The sequence below is a fragment of the Sphaerodactylus townsendi genome, unplaced genomic scaffold (genome assembly GCF_021028975.2).
Source record: "Sphaerodactylus townsendi isolate TG3544 unplaced genomic scaffold, MPM_Stown_v2.3 scaffold_19, whole genome shotgun sequence".
Classification (NCBI taxonomy): domain Eukaryota; kingdom Metazoa; phylum Chordata; class Lepidosauria; order Squamata; family Sphaerodactylidae; genus Sphaerodactylus; species Sphaerodactylus townsendi.
The window spans coordinates 2,218,107-2,240,641 of NW_025950352.1; the positions used below are offsets into that span (position 1 = coordinate 2,218,107).

The following is a 22,535-nucleotide window of genomic DNA, read 5'->3' on the forward strand; positions in this document are numbered from 1 at the left end:
CCCCTGTCCGAGGCTGCTATTTGCTTTTTGAAGCAAACTGATCTCTATAGTCAGCTGCAGTTCCAGACCTTACATGGATTCTGGCAACTCTACAGGGAGCAGCAGTGGCGCAGTGGCTAAGAGCAGGTGCACGCTGATCTGGAGGAACCGGGTTTGATTCTCGGCTCTGCCGCTTGAGTTGCGGAGGCTTATCTGGGGAATTCAGACTAGCCTGTGCACTCCCACACACGCCAGCTGGGTGACCTTGGGCTAGTCACAGCTTCTCGGAGCTCTCTCAGCCCCACCTACCTCACAGGGTGTTTGTTGTGAGGGGGGAAGGAGATTGTCAGCCCCTTTGAGTCTCCTGCAGGAGAGAAAGGGGGGATAGAAATCCAAACTCCTCTTCTTCTTCTTCTACTGAGCGGCCTACACACAGGTGAATTTATAGACAGGGGGAGGTTGTGGGGGACTTTCCCAGCCAAGCTGCATGGTGCTACAAGACACAACTTCGTTGCCCTTACAAAGGCCCAGGGTTGGGGGTTGGAAGCATGTTCTTAACAGCCAGCTTTGCAGATGAAGGGGATCGGGGCCTCTCTCTGCGGGAGAAGCCGCGCCGGCCCCTCGAGTCCTCACAGCTTGGCGCCAAAGACGTACAAGAGGCTAGCCAGGGCGCCCACGGCCAGCACGGTGAAGCTGCTCTTCACGCCGGCCGCCCCACTGACATTGCACAAGTGGGTCTCGCAGCACTTCACCGAGAAAGCCATGACGCCCAGATCCACGCCTCCTTGGGGACACATCGGGGAGCAGCCCTTGCTGATGGACTGCTTGCGGTTTTCACCTGCGCACAGAAGGAGAAGAAAGTGAAAAGTGAGCTTAAGAGCTTGTGTATCTAATCTGGAGGAACCGGGTTTGATTCCCAGCTCTGCCGCCTGAGCTGTGGAGGCTTATCTGGGGAATTCAGATTAGCCTGTGCACTCCCACACACGCCAGCTGGGTGACCTTGGGCTAGTGACTAGTCACAGCTTCTCGGAGCTCTCTCAGCCCCACCCAAGGAGATTGTCAGCCCCTTTGAGTCTCCTGCAGGAGAGAAAGGGGGGATATAAATCCAAAACTCTTCTTCTTCTTCTTCCTCCTTCCAGTGGCCCACCTGGTGGCTTATTTGATTTTGTTTGTTTTTGTTAGTTAGCTCAAGCAATGAGTGGTCGGTATCAGTGTTGCTGACTAAGGTTTCTCAGTCCTTCTGAGATGCTAGAATCATACAGCTGGAAGAGACCAGAAGGGCCATCAAGTCCAACCTGTGCCATGCGGGAACAATCAAAGCACTCCTCACGGTTAGCCATCCAGCAGAGCCATAGGGAGGCACGCGGGGTACATCGCGGAGCGACCTCGCGCCCCCTGCTCTATGCCCTGGCAACCCGGAATACGCACCTGGAACACTTCCCCCGCCGCCATGCCCCCACCATGTCCCTGCACTGGTGCACGCCCAGTGCGCCATGCACCCACCCTATCCCCTTGGCACTACGCCACTGCGATCCAGCCTTTGTTTAAAAACCTCCAAAGGAGACTTTATACCGCCCTCAGTGTATTCCACTGTCAAACAGCCCTGACCGTCAGGAAGTTCTTCCTAATGTTTGAGTGGAATGCCTTTTCCTGTAACTTGAATCCATGACTCCTGGTCCTAGCCTCTGGAGCAGCAGAAAACAAGCTTGCTCCCTCTTCAACACGACATCCCTTCAAATATCAAAACAGGGCTATCGTGTCACCTCTTAACCTTCTCTTCATCAAACTAAACATCCCCAGCTCCCTAAGTCTCTCCTCGCAGGGCACGGATTCCAGACCTTTGACCATTTTGGTTGCCTTCCTCTGGACCCGTTCCAGCTTGTCAATATCCTTCTTGAATTGCGGTACCCAGAACGGTATTTTAGGAAAGGTCTAACCAGTGCAGAATAGAGGGGTACTGTTACATCCCACAATCAGGACACTATACTCCTATTGATGCAGTCCAGAATTGCTTTGGCTTTTGTAGGTCGTTTCCCCACTTACCGTCTGCTGCACGCTACTCTCCCCACGTAGCGCGGGGTCCCGCGGCACTCCCCATTACAGGGGCGGCGACAATGCAGCTGCCCCGATGCTGCCGCTCTCGCACCCCCTCCGCGCGCATCATTCCTGGCGCTCCTCAAAACGGCGCACAGGTGACCTGCGTGCAGGGTCGGTGGGAAAGCCGGGGAGCGCCGAGCAGAAATGACGCTGCGTTGAGGAGAGTAGCCCGCTAGGCGAAGCCAGGGTGGTCGAGGTAAGTGGGGAAACGACCTTAGATGCCACTGTTGATCCTTTCATGAGCTCTGGCCAGTGAGCCTGGACCAGTAACCTGGAAGACGCCACTCTGAGAATTGGGGTGTACCAGTGCCTATGTTAAGTCCCAATCCGGCTACAAAAGGAAGAGTTTTCCGGTCCCTGGTAGGTTGCTTGTTCATGGCTGGTTTGAGCAAGTCACATGCCGGTTAGGCCCAGTCTAAAATTACAAGGAAGTTCCAGCCTGAACGCGGTCACAGAGAGTTTGTGATGTCCGAACACCTACCGTATCCTCCGCCGAGGTATTTTGTGACGCAGTACTTGTCCGTGTCATCACACGTCTTCATGCTTAAGCAGTTCCAGTTGGTCGACTCATTATCACAATGGAAGCACACGAGTGACGACACTAAACAAATTGTACACAAAACACAAGAACAAATGGTTAGACCCACAGCATGACAGAGGCGTAAAACAGGGGTATGTACCAGCTTGTGGTCCTATGAAGAAAGCAATGGTTGACCCCCCACAAACATTTCTTAGATTGCATTGTCGAATTTCTTATATTTCTTAGATTCTGTTTTTTAAAAAAAAAAAAAAGGAGCGGGAAGATTCTCAGACCATTTTCCTTAGAGCAAGCCCCATTGAGTAGGATCCTAAGTAGACCCAGTGAAGATTTGTCATCAGAATTTCTGAGGTTGTGGGGCCGCAGTCTGGTTGTTTTTGCTCCTAATGTTTCGCTCGCATCTATGGCTGCAGCCAAAAACTACCAGGCCACGGCCACGCAGCTCAGAAAACCCACAACACCTCTTTAGGATTGCTCTGCTAATCCTTATCATTATTGAAATATGTTCAAACCCAAATCCTACACTTTTAGTATTGCAAGAGATGTGCCCAAACTAGCTAATGCCTTTGAGAACGCTGCCTGTACCCAGTCTTCTTATAATGTGTAACTTCTCTCATTTGCTTGAATAAGTCATCTGGAATTATCTGTTCACCAAGTCCTGCTTTTCCAGATTTATACCCCCTGTTTTTTTGTCCTGTAAGGAGACAAACAAACAAAATCGTACAATGAATATAAAATACTAAATTTGTTTGTTAAATTTAGTATTTTATATTCATTGTATGATTTTTTTGTTTTTGTTTTTTGTATCCTATTTTTGACATTTTCTGTCTTTTTGATATTTTGTATGAATGAGAAAACAATCAAAAAAAATTTTAAGTCACATTATGCGTTATGGACCTTGGTTTGACCCAAGAGTTATTCTATCGTTCCTTTTTGTTTTCAGTTTTTTGTATGCAGTTTTTTGTATCCTATTCTTAACGTTTTCTGTCTTTTTGATATTTTACACAAATGAGAATATAATAAAATGTATATTTTGTTCATACTGGGCCGCGCAGACGTTGGTTTGACCTAAAAGAGTTATTTTATTGTGCCTTTTGCGTCACGTTAAAGCTACATCATCAAGGTAGCATTGCTTCTTTGTTTGATGTGCATGAAAAAGGGCATGCTTCAAGAAAGATATTTAAGGAGAATGCTGAGTGAGGACTACATTTCCCAGCAGCCCCTGCACGTAGACCTGGTAAGGTGGGAAAGGGCTGGAGGGGGTAAGAAGCCCAGGGGGAATTGGAGTAAGAACGACAGGCTGCCTAGCTAGGTACAGTGGAGAGAGCACCAATAGGGAAACTGGAATGGAAGGTTTCCATATGTCCAGATGGGTAGGTCTGGGATTTTTCCCAGGGGACATGTGCTGGGTAAGCCCATGACTCCTGCCAAGCCCAGGCACGTCTGTGGTTGACTTGGAAACCCCAGGAGTCTGGCCAAGGTGTTCAATACTCCCTGGCCAACTTGTTTATGCCGGGCAGCCTCTTGGCACCTGCCAATTTCCCTGTCTCCTTTCCTCTCCTAACTAGGGGCATCCCTGTCAGTAGTGGTTCCCCATCAGCCATCAATGACACGGCTGGCCTCCACCCGGGCCAGGGCTTTTACGGCCCCGGCCCCGGCCTGGTGGAACACTCTTCCTCCAACTGTCCAGGCCCTGCGGGATCTTGGAGAGTTCCGCAGGGCCTGTAAGACCGAGTTGTTCCGCCGGGCCTTTGGGGAAGCCAGCCGCTGATGGTGTGCGCCCTTTTCGTCCCTCCCTTTTAACATTCTGGGACCTTGTGACATCTGGATTTACCGTCCCCGTCTCTGGGAGGGTTTTATTGATCGTTTTAATGCTGGACACCAAGTGATCTATGTGGAATGCTGTAATTTTATGTTTTAATGATGTTAACTATATTAATTTTTTTATTGCTATTGCTGTTTATGTAACACTATTTTGTGGTTTACTGCCCAGAGCTCTCAGGGGATGGGGCGGTATATACATTTGATGATAGATAGATAGGTAGGTAGGTAGGTAGGTAGGTAGGTAGGTAGGTAGGTAGGTAGGTAGGAAGGAAGGAAGGAAGGAAGGAAGGAAGGAAGGAAGGAAGGAAGGAAGGAAGGAAGGAAGGAAGGAAGGAAGGAAGGAAGGACTTGGTGCTGAAGTTGGGCAGTTTGCAGGCCTGGTTGCACAAGCGCCTGGCTGATCCACGCTCTCTCAATAATAACATTCCATTTGGAGCATCATCATAATGAGGTTTCCACCCTCTTGCCTCACTCCTGTTTATTTCCAGCGGGCTGAACTCTCCCAGCCAGGTGAAAGGAACGTCATGGGACCTGGGAAATCGATCAGGGCCTGCTTCTTGTGTGGCAGTGGTGTCTCCCGGGTCTGCATGAAACCTCCATGCTCTGTGCTCCACCTGTGCCAGGAGAGATTGCTCTGGCTGGCAGAGGGATGCCAAAAGCACAGGTGTGAACCCTGTGAACTATAGCAAGGGTTCCCAACCTTTTTGAGTCTGTGGGCACCTTTGGAGTTCTGATGCAGTGTGGTGGGTGCAGCTGCAGAATGGCTGCTGCTGGGGGTGGAGACAGCCACAAAATGGCTGCGGCTGGAGGCGCAGTCACAAAATGGCTGCTGGGGGCGGAGACAGCCACAAAATGGCTGCTGGGGACGGAGACAGCCACAAAATGCCTGCGGCTGGAGGCAGAGATAGCCACAAAATGGCTGCTGGGGCAGAGACAACCACAAAATGGCTGCTGGGGTGGAGACAGCCACAAAATGGCTGCTGCTGGAGGCGGAAACAGACACAAAATGGCTGCTGCGGGGGCAGAGACAGCCACAAAATGGCTGCTGGGGCGGAGACAGCCACAAAATGGCTGCTGGAGGCAGAGACAGCCACAAAATGGCTGCTGGGGGCGGAGACAGCCACAAAATGGCTGCTGGGGCGGAGACAGCCACAAAATGGCTGCGGCTGGAGGCGCAGTCACAAAATGGCTGCTGGGGGCGGAGACAGCCACAAAATGGCTGCGGCTGGAGGCAGAGACAGCCACAAAATGGCTGCTGGGGGCGGAGACAGCCACAAAATGGCTGCTGGGGTGGAGACAGCCACAAAATGGCTGCTGCTGGAGGCAGAGACAGTCACAAAATGGCTGCTGCTGGGGGCGGAGACAGCCACAAAATGGCTGCTGGGGGCGGAGACAGCCACAAAATGGCTGCAGCTGGAGGCAGAGACAGTCACAAAATGGCTGCTGCTGGGGGCGGAGACAGCCACAAAATGGCTGCTGGGGGCGGAGACAGCCACAAAATGGCTGCAGCTGGAGGCAGAGACAGCCACAAAATGGCTGCTAGGGGCGGAGACAGCCACAAAATGGCTGCCACAGCTTTGCTTCAGTCACACAGCGAAGTTCCTTGTGTGGTGGTTGCTGCTGTTGCCAAAGCAACATCTTTAAAAATCTGCACATCCAACGAAATCTCCGATGGCCAGTCCTACCTGCCAGAAAGGATGTCAGTGGGTGCCACTGCTTCCATGTTGGGGACCCCTGAACTAAAGAACGAAAAGCTGCACCTGAGCCCTTATGCGTGGCCACCGAGTTGCAGAAATATAAGGAACCCCAATTGAATGTGGGGGCTTTATGCTAACAATTCTCTGATCCCCTGACCCCGAATTCTGATTCTCTTGGGTGCTCTGTGCAAGGCTGTAAACGTGGGGAAATACTACCTGGGGGACTTCTGTCAGGTGCTCCACCTCTCCAGCCCCTGAGCCAGCCTGTGTCATCCCACACAAAACATTTCCCAAAGGTCCCCGAAAGAACCACGTCACACCCGATCTCATTTGAGGTGGTGAAACTGTGTGGGCCGGGTTTTTATTGACTGCATAATCTAGCAGCTCAGGGGAGGGACGGTTGCACACGAGTGGGGAGAGGATGTTGGTATAATTCTGGGAAGCATCAGAGTACATAATACGCAAAAGACAACCAACCAAAGGGGGTGTCATGTGGGGCTCTGAGGCAGGGAAATGTCCCAGATTCTAAAGGGCACGGATCCTTCATCTACCCACGGCTCAGTTCACATACTGGGATGGTTCCTATGATAAGTGCTTTTGACTGATTGATCGAATTATGCACCCTTTTCTCTTCCTCATAACGCAGTGTGCCAAGGCGGAAGGACAAAGTCTACAACAAACTGCAGTGAACTCAGTGGTGGGATCCAAAAATTTTAGTAATAGGTTCCCATGGTGGTGGGATTCAAACTGGCATAGCGCCAATGGGGCTGGGCGGGGCACGACGGGGGCATGGCCGGGCATTCCAGGGGTGGGGCATTCCTGGGTGGAGCTGTGGCAAGGACGCAGCCGCTGCGCCGGTCCTTGGGCAGGAAACGAATGCACGCAGGCGCAGGCTGCCACGCACGCCGGTGCACCTCCTGCTAGACTGCTTCAAGTTCTGCGCGCTACTGCTGAAAAGAGGGGCGTAACTAAGGCAGAAATCACGTGGCAAAACCACCAATTAGTAACCCCCTCTCGGCACACACAAATAATTAGTAACCTACTCTCGGGAACCTGTGAGAACCTGCTGGATCCCACCTCTGAGTGAACTGCTGAGGCCTCCCCCACAGTTACTAACCTCGGTTTGTTAAGGTGCACCCCTTGGGAAGTCGTAACTAATCGAAGTTTGTGGAAGAGCGTAATTGCTCACACCCATTTGGCCCAGACAGCCCAGGAGACGGCTTCCTCCTCCAAGGTCTCCTAAACCACACCCCTCATTATTCTTTGTGGTTTTCCCCAGCCATGAGACTCTCCTCCACAGGAGACTCAAAAAACCCCAAGCGTTGTGTGGAAATATTTAGTGCTGGCAAGCAGTCAGAGAAACACTTTGAAGCCCAGGAGAATGCCAGAGCTTCTACACAATACAGGGTTTAAATGATTTTGAACAGGGCCACTTGGCACACTACCTGTATTGCTTAATAAACCCTGCTCAAAGGAGAGCCATAATGCTCGCCAGGTTTAATGTTATGCCTTCTGCCTTGTTACATGGCAGATTTAATAAGCAAGAAAAGGCTAAAAGATTATGCCCATGTAACGATGGCTCAGTTGAATCTCTGGCCCACCAATTACTACACTGTCTCAGATTCAAGGAAATCAGATCCAAGTATGTGAATCTTACTCCTTTACATTTACCCCATCTCCCCGATTTAATTAGATTACACTACTTGTTGGACAATCCTGATCCTTCTCTCTGTATGATAGTGGCAGACTTTCTCCTGGAAATTACTAAACTCCAGTAGATTTCCTGCGACCTAACATTTATTCCCTGTATTGAATATGCTTTTTAATCCGTTTTTTAATTATTGTTGTACTGTTGTCTATGCCAATAAAGGCTTGCTATGCATAGTTTGGGTTTAAATTATTTGGACAAACTCGCCTGTACGGGCCAAAGTGAAGGATGGAGCAAACTTTTCACAAGCTGGAGAACTTCCCAGCTTTCCTGGAAGGCAGCTGGGGGTCAGGATGAGCTGAGCCCCAGAGATGCTGGATAGGCCTCATTCATTCATTCATTCATTCATTCATTCATTCATTCATTCATTCATTCATTCATTCATTCATTCATTCATTCATTCATTCATTCATTCATTCATTGTCTCCTGCACTGCTGCTGACATATGATTGAAGTCTATAAAATTATAAATGGGGTAGAAAATGTTGACAGAGAGAAATTTTTCTCTCTTTCTCACCATACTAGAACCAGGGGGCATCCATTGAAAATGCTGGGGGGGAGAATTAGGACTAATAAAAGGAAACACTTCTTCATGCAACCTGTGATTGGTGTTTGGAAGATGCTGCCACAGGAGGTGGTGATGGCCACTAATTTGGATAGCTTTAAAAAGGGCTTGGACAGATTTATGGAGGAGAAGTCGATCTCTGGCTACCAATCTTGATCCTCTTTGATCTGAGATTGCAAATGCCTTAACAGACCAGGTGCTCGGGAGCAACAGCCGCAGAAGGCCATTGCTTTCACATCCTGTATGGGAGCTCCCAAAGGCACCTGGTGGGCCACTGCGAGTAGCAGAGAGCTGGACTAGATGGACTCTGGTGTGATCCAGTTGGCTTGTTCTTATGTTCTTCTTATGTTCTTATGACATAGCCCTTTTACTCCAGTAGACCCACTCTGACTCCAGTTTGTCAGAAGGATGGAACCAGCTTGGCCCATTTTAACCTTCAAGTTAGCCCCAGACATTGCATAGGAAATGTGTGAACATGGAAGAGAATAGTGGGGGAAAGTTGAAGTCAAGGAACCGCCAATAGAAAAGCGGGGAGGGGAAGGAAGGGGAACACTTTGTTTCTAACCCAAAGGGACACTTGGGTGGGAGGTGAATATTCCTTCCCCTCTTTGAACCCTCCATCCTGATGACCAGGTCAACGTGTTGGTATTTTGCAAGAGTTTGTCACACTTCAGACACGGAAGGGTTAAGCGTGTGTATGTTAATTAGTTGCTGAGGTCACAGTTTTATGGCCTACTCTATTGATTAAGCGATTGGTCAGTTGGCCAGGCATTGCTAACATGACAGAAAGTTATAAAGTATGTTTCTTTAAGCAGATAGTCATAGCCATGATGTGAAACCACGAGGTAACAAACGTGTAACCAAGTATAGTACTACCCTGTTTCCCCGAATATAAGACATCCCCTGAAAATAAGACGTAGTAGAGGTTTTGCTGAAGTGCAAAATATAAGGCATCCCCTGAAAGTAAGACGTAGCAAAGTTTTTGTTTGGAAGCATGCCCGACGAACAGAACACAGAAAAATAAGACATCCCCTGAAAATAAGACATAGCGCATCTTTGGGAGCAAAAATTAATATAAGACACTGTCTTATTTTCGGGGAAACATGGTAGCATAGAAAGGTGTTATTATTTTCTTTCCATGTAACCCTCCCTAATAGTAAAATTCATTTATGTAATCAGCAACTGTGTATTTGTCTCTTTTATGCTGCTCGGCTAATATTCAGTTTAGAGGTCCTTTTATGTTCACTGGGCGACTGTGTCCATTGGAAATCTCCTATACGGGGCATGCATTTTTCCTTTGCTCCCTTTCTTCGCTACAGTGCAGGTGGACATAAGGCCCTTCCGCACTGTAGGATTCGACCTTAGATCAACTTGGGTCCGACCTGGGTACTCCGCACAGCCGTAGCGTCGGACTCGTGTCTGACTCGACTCACCCCCGTCTCGCCGTTAAATTTCTGAGCTCGACTGGGAAGTCGAGTCAACTGGCGAACTCAGGAGTGCGGAATCTCCCTCGCCTCGACTCTGCCAGCCAGCCAATCACAGCGCAGTATTTCGCCCATGCACAGAACGGGAGACTCGTGGCGGCGGCGAGAAGCGCACCTTAAAAAAAACCCAGTAACAGCAGAGTTGAGCTCAGGTAACTCAGCAACCAATCGGGACGCAGCACAGGGAGGTGATCCCGCCCTCTGAACTCGGCTCCGGGGACACGAGTCAGCTGCTGTGCGGAGAACGGAGGAGTCGAGCTCAGGTAACGGATTTCCGCGGACACGAGTCGAACCTGAGTCGCCTTGTGTGTGCGGAGAGGGCCATACAGACTGAGAAGGGGATGGGACAGTTGAGGAACGGGTAACTTCTGAAGCTAAACTTCACATACACGCTACAGGGGTCAGTGCTATCAGTCCCAGACCAGGAAAGGGATTTGGGCATCTTAGTTGATAGTTCCATGGGAATGTCAACTTAATGCATGGCAGCTGTGAAAAAGGCAAACTCTATGCTGGGGATAATTAGGAAAGGAGTTGATAATAAAACTGCAAGGATTGTCATGCCCTTATATAAAGCTGTGGTGCGACCGCACTTGGAGTACTGTGTTCAGTTCTGGTCGCCGTGATCTCAAAAAAGGATATAGGAAGAGATAGAAAAAAAGGGCAGAGAAGGGCAACGAGGATGATTGAGGGACTGGAGCACCTTCCCTATGAGGAGAGGCTGCAGCGTTTGGGACTCTTTAGTTTGGAGAGGAGACGTCTGAGGGGGGATATGATTGAAGTTCTAGGTAAGAGTATACTTGCACGGGGTAGAAAATGTGGACAGAGACATTTTTCTCTCTTTCTCACAATACTAGAACCAGGGGGCATCCATTGAAAATGCTGGGGAAGAATTGTTAGGACTAATCAAAGGGGAAACACTTCTTCTGCATAGCGTGGGATTGGTGTTTGGAATATGCTGCCACAGAAGGAGGTGGTGATGGCCCACTCAAATCTGGATGGCGTTTTAAAAAAGGCTTCTGAACAGATTTATGGAGGGTTGATCTGTGGCTCCCAATCTTGATCCTCCTTGATCTCAGATTGCAAATGCCTTAACAGACCAGGTGCTCAGGAGCAGCAGCAGCCGCAGAAGGCCATTGCTTTCACCTCCTGCAGGTGAGCTCCCAAAGGCACCTGGTGGGCCACTGCGAGTAGCAGAGTGCTGGACTAGATGGACTCTTGTCTGATCCAGCAGGCTCTTTCTTATGTTCTTAAGGCCATTGCTTTCACCTCCTGCCTGTGAGCTCCCAAAGGCACCTGCTGGGCCACTGCGAGTAGCAGAGAGCTGGACTAGATGGACTCTTGTCTGATCCAGCAGGCTCTTTCTTATGTTCTTAAGGCCATTGCTTTCACCTCCTGCAGGTGAGCTCCCAAAGGCACCTGGTGGGCCACTGCGAGTAGCAGAGAGCTGGACTAGATGGACTCTGGTCTGATCCAGCAGGCCAGTTCTTATGTTCTTATGTTCTTATATGCCGTGGAATTCCCCATGCATTTAATGGGGAGCACTGCTTGAGCAAAGAATCCCCAGATTTCACATGCTTGTGTCTCCTCTTCCCTGATGGCTCCAACATTCCCGCTGAACTAATTTATCTGCACTGGGAACTCTTGGAATCAAAGGCAAGCCCGGGGGGCGGGGCTGGAACAAGCTGTGCCTCTTTCATTTGTCAAAAGCTGAGTTTGCACCTGCCACAAATAAATACGTGCTCCCTTTTGCTTGTCAGCAAATGCCTGTTGCACATTCCCCTTTATAGCTGCACAACGAAAAGGGCAGGTGGTGTACTTTTTAAAAAAACGAATGAAAGCTGAGAGCTACTGCTTTGCGGCAACGCGTTATTATAATATTAAAACAGTTTGGTGATAACAGCTGTTCTTTTTGTTTTTAAAAAAGAGGGATTCTTCTGAGGGCATGTACAAAATAAGAGCCGTGGGGATGGAGGTAAATAAACCATTGCAGGTGCGGGTGGGGCCACCAAAAACGCATACCTTTCCATCCATGTGATGCCCAAAGGCATTTGGACTGTGATCTTTCAGGAAAAGATTGCATCTAACCAGTTTGAGGAAAGATTGCTGCAAAGCAGGAATTAATGCAGAAGGAGCATGAACAGAAGATGGTGTTGTGCGGATACAACACAGGGCTGCTGTTAGGGCTGCCAACCTCCAGGTGTGCCCTTGAGCTGGAACTACAGCTGATCTCCAGATAATGGAAATAGGTCCCACTGGAGAAAATGAACGGTGTGCTCTATGACAGAGGTTCTCTTGAGAGCCTTTTTTCTCTTGAGAGTCAGCGTGATGTAGTGGTTAAGAGCAGGTGGATTCTAATCTGGAGTACCAGGTTTGATTCCCCACTCCTCCTCCTCAGTAGCAGAGGCTTATCTGCTGAACCAGGTGTGTTCCAGCACTCCTGTACTCCTGCTGGGTGACCTTGGGCTAGTCACAGTTCTTCGGAGTTCTCTCAGCCCCACCAACCTGACAGAGTGTTTGTTGTGAGGGGGGAAGGGAAAGGAGATTGTCAGCCCCTTTGAGTCTCCTACAGGAGAGAAGGGGGGGTATAAACAGAGGTGGGATCCGGCAGGTTCTCACAGGTTCCTGAGAGTAGGTTACTAATTATTTGTGTGTGCCGAGAGGGGGTTACTAATTGGTGATTTTGCCACGTGATTTTAGCCTTAGTGACGCCCCTCCACTCAGCAGTAGCGCGCAGAACTTGAAGCAGTCTAGCAGGAGGTGCACCGGAGTGCATTGCAAGTCTCCGCGCCTATGCATTTGTTTCTCTGCTCCAAGGGACCGAAGCGAGCGGCTGCATCCTTGCTACATACAGCCCTGCTCCAGGGAATGCTCTCCCACTCCTCGGGAATTCCTGGCCACGCCCCCGTCGTGCCCCGTCCAGCCCCATTGGCGCTACGCCACAGTTTGAATCCCACCACCATGGGAACCTGTTACTAAAATTTTTGGATCCCACCACTGGGCCCTCAGTTCCTTAATGCAAATCCTTCACCTTTCCCCCAACTGGAAGAAAAGAAGAAGAGTTTGAATTTATATCCCCCCTTTCTCTCCTGTAAGGAGACTCAAAGGGGCTTACAAACACCTTTCCCTTCTCCCCTCACAACAAACACCCTGCGAGGCGGGTGGGGCTCAGAGCTCCGAAGAACTGCGACTACCCCAAGGTTAGTCTGGCATGTGTTGGGAGTGCACAGGCTAATCTGGTTCCCCAGATAAGCCTCCACAGCTCAAGGGGCAGAGCGGGGAATCAAACCCGGTTCTCCAGATTAGAGTGCACCTGCTCTTAAACACTCCCTCCCTGGCTCAGCAGCCGCTCTGCAGACTGAGGCGTGGCAAGAATGCAAAAAAGAACCTAGAAGGGCTGGCTTGGGGCCAAGGCTGCCGGTTTCTGACCCCCCCTCCCAGAAAGGGGCGCATTTTTTTGCTGACCACCAACAAACATGCGCTGACCACACAACAAACATTTCCCCCAAGGTGGTCCCAGCCAGTGAGCGAAGACTCTGGTATGAGAGAAGGCGCAAGAGAAGTCTTTCCAAGATGAATCGAGCACCTGACTTGAAAGGAAACGTTCACCTCACATTTGGCCACTCCCAGCATTCTGGTAAGGAGCCAGCATGATGTAGCGGTTAAGACCGGCGAGACTCCGATCTGGAGAAACAGGTTCGATTCCCGGCTCCTCCACACAAAGCCTGCTGGGCGACCTCGGGCCTCTCACAGTTCTCTCTGAACTCTCCCCGCCCAGGCAGAGGCCGGCAACGGCAAAGCAACTCTGCACATCTCTTGCCTCGGAAACTTTACGGGGTCACCCTAAATCGGCTGCGACGCGACAGCGCTTTGCATGCAAAATAGTCTGGTGTCCCAAAATGAGATTTTCTCAAGCATTTAAAAAAAAACACAGTCTGCACAATTCATAAGAACATAAGAACTAGCCTGCTGGATCAGACCAGAGTCCATCTAGTCCAGCACTCTGCTACTCGCAGTGACCCACCAGGTGCCTTTGGGAGCTCACCTGCAGGAGGTGAAAGCAAGGGCCTTCTGCGGCTGCTGCTCCCGAGCACCTGGTCTGTTAAGGCATTTGCAATCTGAGATCAAGGAGGATCAAGATTATTATTATTATTATTATTTATTTAATTTGTATACCGCCCGATCCCCGAAGGGCTCCGGGCGGTGAACAACATTCACTACAACATCAACAGGAGCGGTCGTACAAATATAAACACATTGGTAGCCATAAATCGACTTCTCCTCCATAAATCTGTCCGAGCCCTCTTTAAAGCTATCCAGGTGAGTGGCCATCACCACCTCCTGTGGCAGCATATTCCAAACACCAATCCCACGTTGGGTGAAGAAGTGTTTCCTTTGATTAGTCCTAATTCTTTCCCCCAGCATTTTCAATGAATGCCCCCTGGTTCTAGTATTGTGAGAAAGAGAGAAAAATTTCTCTCTGTCAACATTTTCTACCCCATGCAAAATTGTATAGACTTCAATCATATCCCCCCTCAGACGTCTCCTCTCCAAACTAAAGAGTCCCAAACGCTGCAGCCTCTCCTCATAAGGAAGGTGCTCCAGTCCTTCAATCATCCTTGTTGCCCTTCTCTGCACTTTTTCTATCTCTTCAATATCCTTTTTGAGATGCGGCGACCAGAACTGGACACATCTCAAATTCAGCAAACGATGTGCTCATTTCTCTTGCAACGAGAAAGCACCACTATGTCATCGGAGTGATTATGGAAAAAGCTCTGAACTCGCGCCAGACCGGACCGCCCATCATATTTTTTCCGCAAGCTGCATCCAAACCACAGAAACATTGCCCAAGGAGAGCCTCTCTCGCTCTTCTGGAAATTCAAACAAGCTCGCTTTTTGCCAGGATCCAACAAGCTCTCCAGCCCCTCCCGGCTGCAGCAGCTTCCAAGAAGGGGAGTCTACTCTAGAAAGGGCATTTGCTTGTTAGACACCTCTGACCGCCACCGATTTTCGAAGCCGTCCCGCATTCTGTCTAGACAAGTATCGTGGCGTGGGCTGGGAGTGGTGTGCAGAGATTGCTGCTAGAAATGCTGTGAACAAAGAGGGAACTTCTACACGAAACATGCAGTTATGTATTGTCGAAGGCTTTCACGGCCGGAATCACTGGGGCGCTGTGTGGTTTCCGGGCTGTATGGCCGTGTTCTAGCAGCATTCTCTCCTGACGTTTCACCTGCATCTGTGGCTGGCATCTTCGGAGGATCAGCCACAGATGCAGCCGAAACGTCAGGAGAGAATGCTGCTAGAACACGGCCATACAGCCCGGAAACCACACAGCACCCCATGCTGTTATGGCCTCCAAACTTTGGCCATCCCTTGGGGGCAAGGCAGTAACTCTAGGACTAACCGGACGCTGCCCTAGAGATCCCAAATTGGGTCTCCCAACCACTTTCCTGACCCCTTCCGTTTCCCCAGTTGGATTTCCCGGTTTCCCCTTCACACCACGAGGTCCAATTGAACCCAGGTCGGGACGGAAGACTTGGAAGGGGCTAGTTCTGGCGCACGGGGGGAAGTAAGCAATCCTACCTACCCAGATCTGAATGCTTCCCTTTCTGGATGCTACTTGGGATAGAAACGCTTGGAAGATCCATTTCCAGACCTTCAGTGTCTTAAATGCCTATGCTGATCAGAGAAATGATTGTAAGCTCTTTGGGGCAGGCACATTTTTTTTAGTTGCTCGTTCCAGGTGAGTAGCTGAGCTGGTCTGGGGCAAGAAGAGCCAGATGTAAGGCACCAACCGCATTTCCAGGGTGTAAGCTTTCAAGAGCCAATACCTCCTGGGTACCTGATGAAGACACCCCTGCCAATCGAAAGCTAAGATTCTACACGTTCTCCTGGGCTCAGGTTTTCTTCTCTTCCGACAGCAGCTCTCTTGTTTGCCGAAGTTCCCAGGTAAGCAGGAACATCCAAAGCGACCGTTCTATTTTTTTTCTTCCCGATCCTATTTGCAACCCGCCCCTTCTGCCAAGATCTCAGGACATATCTGGCCCCATAAACCCGACATGATTTAATTTTAAGATGTTCCTCCTTCCAGCCAAACCTTCAAGGCAGTTTGCAATGCATTATTATATCCAGGTATGAGATCTTTTTAAAAAAAAAATCATGAGAAAATGCAAAGGCAAACCCAAACTTGAACCCCGGGGGTTAAGCAGAGAGAGACAGCAGGGGGAAGGCGCAGCATCGCCCAGTGCTGGGTGAAGATTAGAACTCGGGTCTCCCTACGTTCTGCTCGCCTAGCTTCCCCCGGGCCTCGACCGTAGAAGAAGAAGAAGAAGAGTTTGGATTTCTATCCCCCCCTTTCTCTCCTGCAGGAGACTCAAAGGGGCTTACAATCTCCTTGTCCTTTCCCCCTCACAACAAACACCCTGTGAGGTGGGTGGGGCTGAGAGAGCTCCGAGAAGCTGTGACTAGCCCAAGGTCACCCAGCTGGCGTGTGTTGGGAGTGTACAGGCTAATCTGAATTCCCCAGATAAACCTCCACAGCTCAGGCGGCAGAGCTGGGAATCAAACCCGGTTACTCCAGATTAGATGCACGAGCTCTTAACCTCCTACGCCACTGCTGCTCCTCTCTCCACACTGCTTACCTCTCTCCACACACAGGAGGACAGCTAGGAAAGCTGCAAGCGTTGCCTTCATCTTTCCTGGCGATCTTTGAGCAAATCCAAGCAGTCTGACTTCTCCTCCCAAGGAATCTGGCAGCTGCCTCCCCGATGGCCTATAAGGGCTGAGTGTGTGCCGGAGGAGGAGCTAGGAGGTGTGGGCTTGGAGAGGCAGGGCCGGCTCGGCCACTCCTGGAATCTAAATCTGGCCACAAGGAGGATGCCAAACCTAGCTGGATTGCAGTGGCCTGTTTTTGCTCCAAGAGGGTCCTTCTCCCAGGCCCCCCAGACCTTTGTACAATTCAGCTCATTCATTCTCCTCCGGTCGGAACAAAGGGAGCAAAGAGCCACGCTTTTCTTCCATCGCTTCTCCTTTTGGCCTGAGTTCGGTTTCCATTCACTGCTGGAGAGGCAGCGGGAAAGGAGCCAACGGGGGCACCCAACTGGAAGGGGCTGGCACTTTCCAAGGGGCTGGCCAAGAGCACCGAAATGTGCATGGCGGGGGGGGGGGGGACTGGCCGCCCCACACACACCCGCACGGGCACACACATGTGTCGAGTGCATGGCTTGCACGCTAATCGGCCCAGACTGAAAAGCGTCGCAGTGACCAGGGTCTGCTAGGGAAGACCCGGAAGGGAGGGGCCGTGGCTCAGTGGGGGAGCATCTCCTTAGCCAGGTTCAGATGCCAGAATCTCCAGTTAAAAGGACCCAGGAATAGGCAACGTGGGAGGGAGGAGCCGTGGCTCAGTGGGACAGCGTCTGCTCAGCACGCGGGAAGTCCTAGGTTCAATCCCAGCAACATCCCCAGTTTTTTTTTAAAAAAGAAAACAGTGGCAGTTGACGTGGAAGACCGCCTCCGCCCGAGACCTCGTAGAGTGGCCGCCAGCGTGGTGTGGTGGTTCAGAGCAGGTGCATTCTAATCTGGAGGAACCGGGTTCGATTCCCTCGTTCTGCCGCTTGAGCTGTGGAGGCTTATCTGGTGAACTAGATTAGCTTGTGCACTCCCACTCATGCCAGCTGGTGACCTTGGGCTAGTCACAGCTTCTCGGAGCTCTCTCAGCCCCACCCACCTCACAGGGTGTTTGTTGTGAGGGGGGAAGGGCAAGGAGATTGTAAGCCCCTTTGAGTCTCCTGCAGGAGAGAAAGGGGGGATAGAAATCCAAACTCTTCTACTAGAACCAGGGAGCATTCATTGAAAATGCTGGGGGGAAGAATTAGGACTAACAAAAGGAAACACTTCTTCACGCAACGTGTGATTGGTGTTTGGAATATGCTGCCACAGGAGGTGGTGATGGCCACTCACTTGGATAGCTTTAAAAGGGGCTTGGACAGATTGATGGAGGAGAAGTCGATCTGTGGCTACCAATCTTGATCCTCCTTGATCTGAGATTGCAAATGCCTTAGCAGACCAGGTGATCGGGAGCAACAGCAGCAGAAGGCCATTGCTTTCACGTCCTGCACGTGAGCTCCCAAAGGCACCTGGTGGGCCACTGCGAGTAGCAGAGTGCTGGACTAGATGGACTCTGGTCTGATCCAGCTGGCTTGTTCTTATGTTCTTATGTTCTCCTCCTCCTCCTCCTCCTCCTCCTCCTCCTCCTCCTCCTCCTCCTCCTCCTCCCACCCCTCCCCCTGGGGCCAGGATTCACCAATAGACTGTGGCCTCCCCTCTGCCCACCTCTGGCCTACGAGTACCTGACAAATGACCCTCAGACCACGGAGGTGCCACGCTTTGGGCACTGCTCTGAGTAGCAGAGAAGAGGATGGAGTAAAGCCAGAGGGCACCGTTTCTCTTTCGCCACAGCTCCTGTTCCTCTGGACGAAGCTTGCGCAACAGAACCTTCCGGGTAGACTGATGCCACTGACAGGGCGCCATTTTGGATTCTCCATTTCTGGTGCCTGAATGTCTGAGGCCGTCCCTGGCACCAGTGGTGACCAGCCTCAGGCTGTGTGGCACGTTCTTCGTGCCGAGCTGTGGCACGTTCTTCGTGTTTCTGGGTGGCTACGAAAAGGCCTTCTGCTCTCCTACACCCAGGTTTTGGGACACAGCCTGTTTCGAGCAGGCACGTTAAGCTCAGCAATAGTTGCTTAATTATTTACGGCGTTTGCATCCTACCTCTCTGCCCTTATTGGTGCCAGCAAGGCGGCTGACAACTTTGAACACGCTTGATTTAAAAAGGTCACATTTTACAACCTCCTCCCAAATGCCCGTCATTACAGCAAATTTTAAAAACAGAGCTTAAAAACTCTAAGTGAATTTGAAACATAGAAATATTTTATTTATTTGTCTATTTATTTGTTTGTTTGTTTGTTATATTTATATACCGCCCTCCCCAAAGGCTCAGGGCGGTGTCCATCAATGATAAAACAATTTAAAACATCATATTATATAATTTACATAAAATAATACATAAAATACTAAGACTACAGATGGCTTCAACCCCTGCCTCCCCCTTTATGAACCCACGGGAGGCCAGATGTTCTTATGGCGGAGTTGATATCATCCCGGGTTGGTTAAACGCCTCATGGAATAGGTCCGTCTGAAGCAGGTCTCCTTCAAGGACTTTGTAAGTCCCAAGTAGGGCCCTGATCTCACCTGGAAGCCTGTTCCACCAGGTAGGGGCCAGAGCCGTAAAGGCCCTGGCCCTTGTAGAGGCCAGCCGGATCGCCTTGGGGCCAGGGATCACCAGTAGGTCCGCCTCCAACGAGCGGAGGGGCCTAGAAGGGCGATATAGGGATATAGGGCCTAGAAGGGCGATATATTGGTTCGGAAGGTGGCATCGTGAACAGAATGCCAAACAGAACAAAGGCAGTAACTGGCCAATCAGAGTTTCAGAGCTGTGGAGCCAAGACTGAGAAGGCCCTGCGAGGCAGCGGGGGAGAAATGGCGCCCAGGGCGACACCTCCTCCGGATGCCCCCCCTGCCCCTGCGCCCCCCACGTCCCACTTACTTGCTCCTGCAGCTACCCAGCCAGGCTGTTCCTTCGGCCAGCGGAGGCTTTGCCCGCTGAAGGACATCCTGGCAGGGCAGGACTGAGGAAAGGGGTGAGGGGATGATTCTCCGCCACGCCCATGTGACTTGCTGGCACGCGCCCGGGGACATGTGACCCTCCATGTTCCCGTGAGCGCTCCACCTTTGCTGTGAGGAGACTCCTTTATGAACATCCCTCTCGGAGAAGCCCTTTTGGTGAAACTATGGAACTCCCGACCACTAGACAGCCGCCCAATGCAAAGCCTGCAAGCCTCTCAGACGCGTTGAACGGCCTACCTGTCTGGGCTGAGGAGGCGCCTTTCCATCAGTAGCCTTCCCAATTTCCAGAAGGAACCTGGAGATCTCCCACTATTACAACTGATCTCCAGATAACCAAGATCAGCATCTCTGGAGAAAATGGCAACTTTTGGAGAGTCGACTCAATGGTGGTACGCTCTGCGGAGGTCCCAAATCCCCCAATCTACCACTCCTCCCCAAATCTATCATTCCCAGACTCCACACCCAAAATCTCTGGATATCTCCAAACCCAGGGCTGGCAACTGGATCTCTTAGGCTCCTTCCGCACATGCAGAATAATGCACTTCCAAACTGCTTTCAGTGCTCTTTGAAGCTGTGCGGAATAGCAAAACCCACTTGCAAACAGTTGTGAAAGTGGTTTGAAAATGCATTATTTTGCGTGTGCGGAAGGGGCCTTTTGTGGCGGGTCCATAAATCTAAACATATGCCCAAATATATGTCTGTATATTCATATGTAGGCATCCATGTATGTCTATGTAGATAAATCCCACTTTTGTGGGACTTTAGGGGTGGATATTTAGCACGTTTTAAACCCCCCGTGGCTGCTGACCTATATTTATTTTGTATTTTCATTTTGCTGCCACTGCTCCATCTTCCAAATCTTTTATTGCTGCTGTCTTTTTAATATCTGGTTTTGGAGAGTGAATTTAAATTGTTTCCCTTTAATTACTGCTCTCCCATTTTTGTCTTTATTCCCAGCCGCCCCATTCTGCCAAAAGACAAGCGCGAGTCCGTGGAAAAGGAGGATGAAAACAAACAAGTCAATCACACGCCGGCTGCGATTCCTAATTTCCCTCTTCCGGCCTGCGATATATCCTCTCCCTCCCTGCGAGTGTCAATCCCAAAGTGCAAAGTTTGGGTTTATATTTAGTTCCCCTGGGATCTTCCCCGCATTCCAGTTGTAGGGCTGTGTCATTAACACGCGTGGGCGGATCCTGTCCCAGACTTGTGGAACTAGTTATGGGATGACTGGGGGAGAGGTGGACAGGGCACCGAATTGAGTTTAATAACCCAGTCAGCTGACTCAGGGGGAAAAAATATCTGTTCGGCCTCAAGGCAACCGCTAACAGCAGGCCTTGTGAAAGACTCTCCCAGGATATCTTGCTTGCAGAAGATTCAACAATTGCCCTGGGGATCGAAAGACTATTTGCTCCCTTATGTCATGGTATCTGACGAGGGGAGCGTTGACTCTCATAAGCTTGCTGTCGGTATTTTGCAAGAGCCTGTCACACTTCAGACATGAAGGGGTTAACTGGGTGCATGCTAATTAGCTACTGAGGTCAGAGTTTTCTGGCCAGTCCATTGATTAAGCTATTGGTCAGCTAGCTCCCCCTCCCCCTGCCCCCCACATTGCCTACGTGGAACTAGTCAAGTAGACTGAAAGTTATAAAGCAAAGTATGCTTCTTTCTTTGACCCCATTTCTGACATTTCATCACATACGAGACCATGGTGTACACGCGATATGTTAGTGCCAGAAGAGAAAGTTGTTCTTTATTTTCTTCCATGTAACCAGTGGTGGGATCCAAAAATTTTAGCAACAGGTTCCCATGGTGGTGGGATTCAAACTGTGGCGTAGCGCCAATGGGACTGGGCGGGGCACGACGGGGGCATGGCCGGGCATTCCAGGGGCGGGGCATTCCTGGGCGGGGCTGTGGCAAGGACGCAGCCGCTGCGCCGGTCCTTGGGCGGGAAACGAATGCACGCAGGCGCAGGCTGCCACGCACGCCAGTGCACCTCCTGCCAGACTCCTTTGAGTTCTGCGCGCTACTGCTGAGAGGAGAGGCGTGACTAAGGCAAAAACCACGTGGCAAAACCACCAATTAGTAACCCCCTCTCGGCACACACAAATAATGAGTAACCTACTCTCGGGAACCTGTGAGAACCTGCTGGATCCCAACTCTGCATGTAACCCTCCCTAATAGTAAGCTCGTTTATATAAAACCAGCAACTGCGTATTGGTCTCTTTTATGGTACTCTACTAAATATATTAAGTTAAAACAGCCAACAAAGGTTTTGGCCCCAGACTGGCCCATTCGCTGCGGAGAGACCTCCTCTTAGCAATTAGGTGCTGAGTTTTAAAAGGAAGACAGAAAAGTTTTTCACTGAGTTGCAGCGTGACTGGGACTGCTTCCTTTCTCACTGATAGATCCGGCCCTGGGGGTCGAAAGACTGTTTGCTCCCTTCTGTCATAGTATCTGACAACAGGAGCATAAGAACATAAGAACTAGCCTACTGGATCAGACCAGAGTCCATCTAGTCCAGCTCTCTGCTACTCGCAGTGGCCCACCAGGTGCCTTTGGGAGCTCACCTGCAGGATGTGAAAGCAATGGCCTGCTGCTGCTGCTGCTGCTCCTGAGCACCTGGACTGCTAAGGCATTTGCAACCTCAGATCAAAGAGGATCAAGATTGGGAGCCATAGATCGACTTCTCCTCCATAAATCTGCCTCCTGTGGCAGCATATTCCAAACACCAATCACACATTGTGTGAAGAAGTGGTTCCTTTTATTAGTCCTAATTCTTCCCCCCAGCATTTTCAATGGTTCTAGTATTGTGAGAGAGAAAAATTTCTCTGTCCACATTTTCTACCCCATGCATAATTTTATAGACTTCAATCATATCCTCCCTCAGACGTCTCCTCTCCAAACTAAAGAGTCCCAAACGCTGCAGCCTCTCCTCATAGGGAAGGTGCTCCAGTCCCTCAAT

At 50.4% G+C, this 22,535-nt stretch overlaps 1 protein-coding gene across 1 annotated transcript; it reads right to left on the reverse strand.

Annotated features, from left to right (window-relative positions):
* Window positions 1–281: 281 nt before the first annotated feature.
* LOC125425108 (lymphocyte antigen 6E-like) lies at window positions 282–16,662 on the reverse strand. Its single transcript, XM_048482623.1, has 3 exons — window positions 16,531–16,662; window positions 2,558–2,677; window positions 282–817 (listed from the first exon to the last, which is right to left on the reverse strand). Exons 1-3 carry the CDS (start codon window positions 16,580–16,582, stop codon window positions 609–611), a joined length of 381 nt encoding a protein of 126 aa, XP_048338580.1. The 5' UTR covers window positions 16,583–16,662; the 3' UTR covers window positions 282–608.
* Window positions 16,663–22,535: the final 5,873 nt, after the last annotated feature.

Excerpts from the sequence above, each read along its gene's own strand:
- LOC125425108 (XM_048482623.1), bottom strand. The coding sequence starts at position 16,582 with ATGAAGGCAACGCTTGCAGCTTTCCTAGCTGTCCTCCTGTGTGTGGAG. Across the intron at positions 2,678-16,530 it reads CCTCCTGTGTGTGGAGAGAG|TGTCGTCACTCGTGTGCTTC; the intron begins GTAAGCAGTGTG and ends CAATTTGTTTAG. Across the intron at positions 818-2,557 it reads ATACCTCGGCGGAGGATACG|GTGAAAACCGCAAGCAGTCC; the intron begins GTAGGTGTTCGG and ends TTCTGTGCGCAG.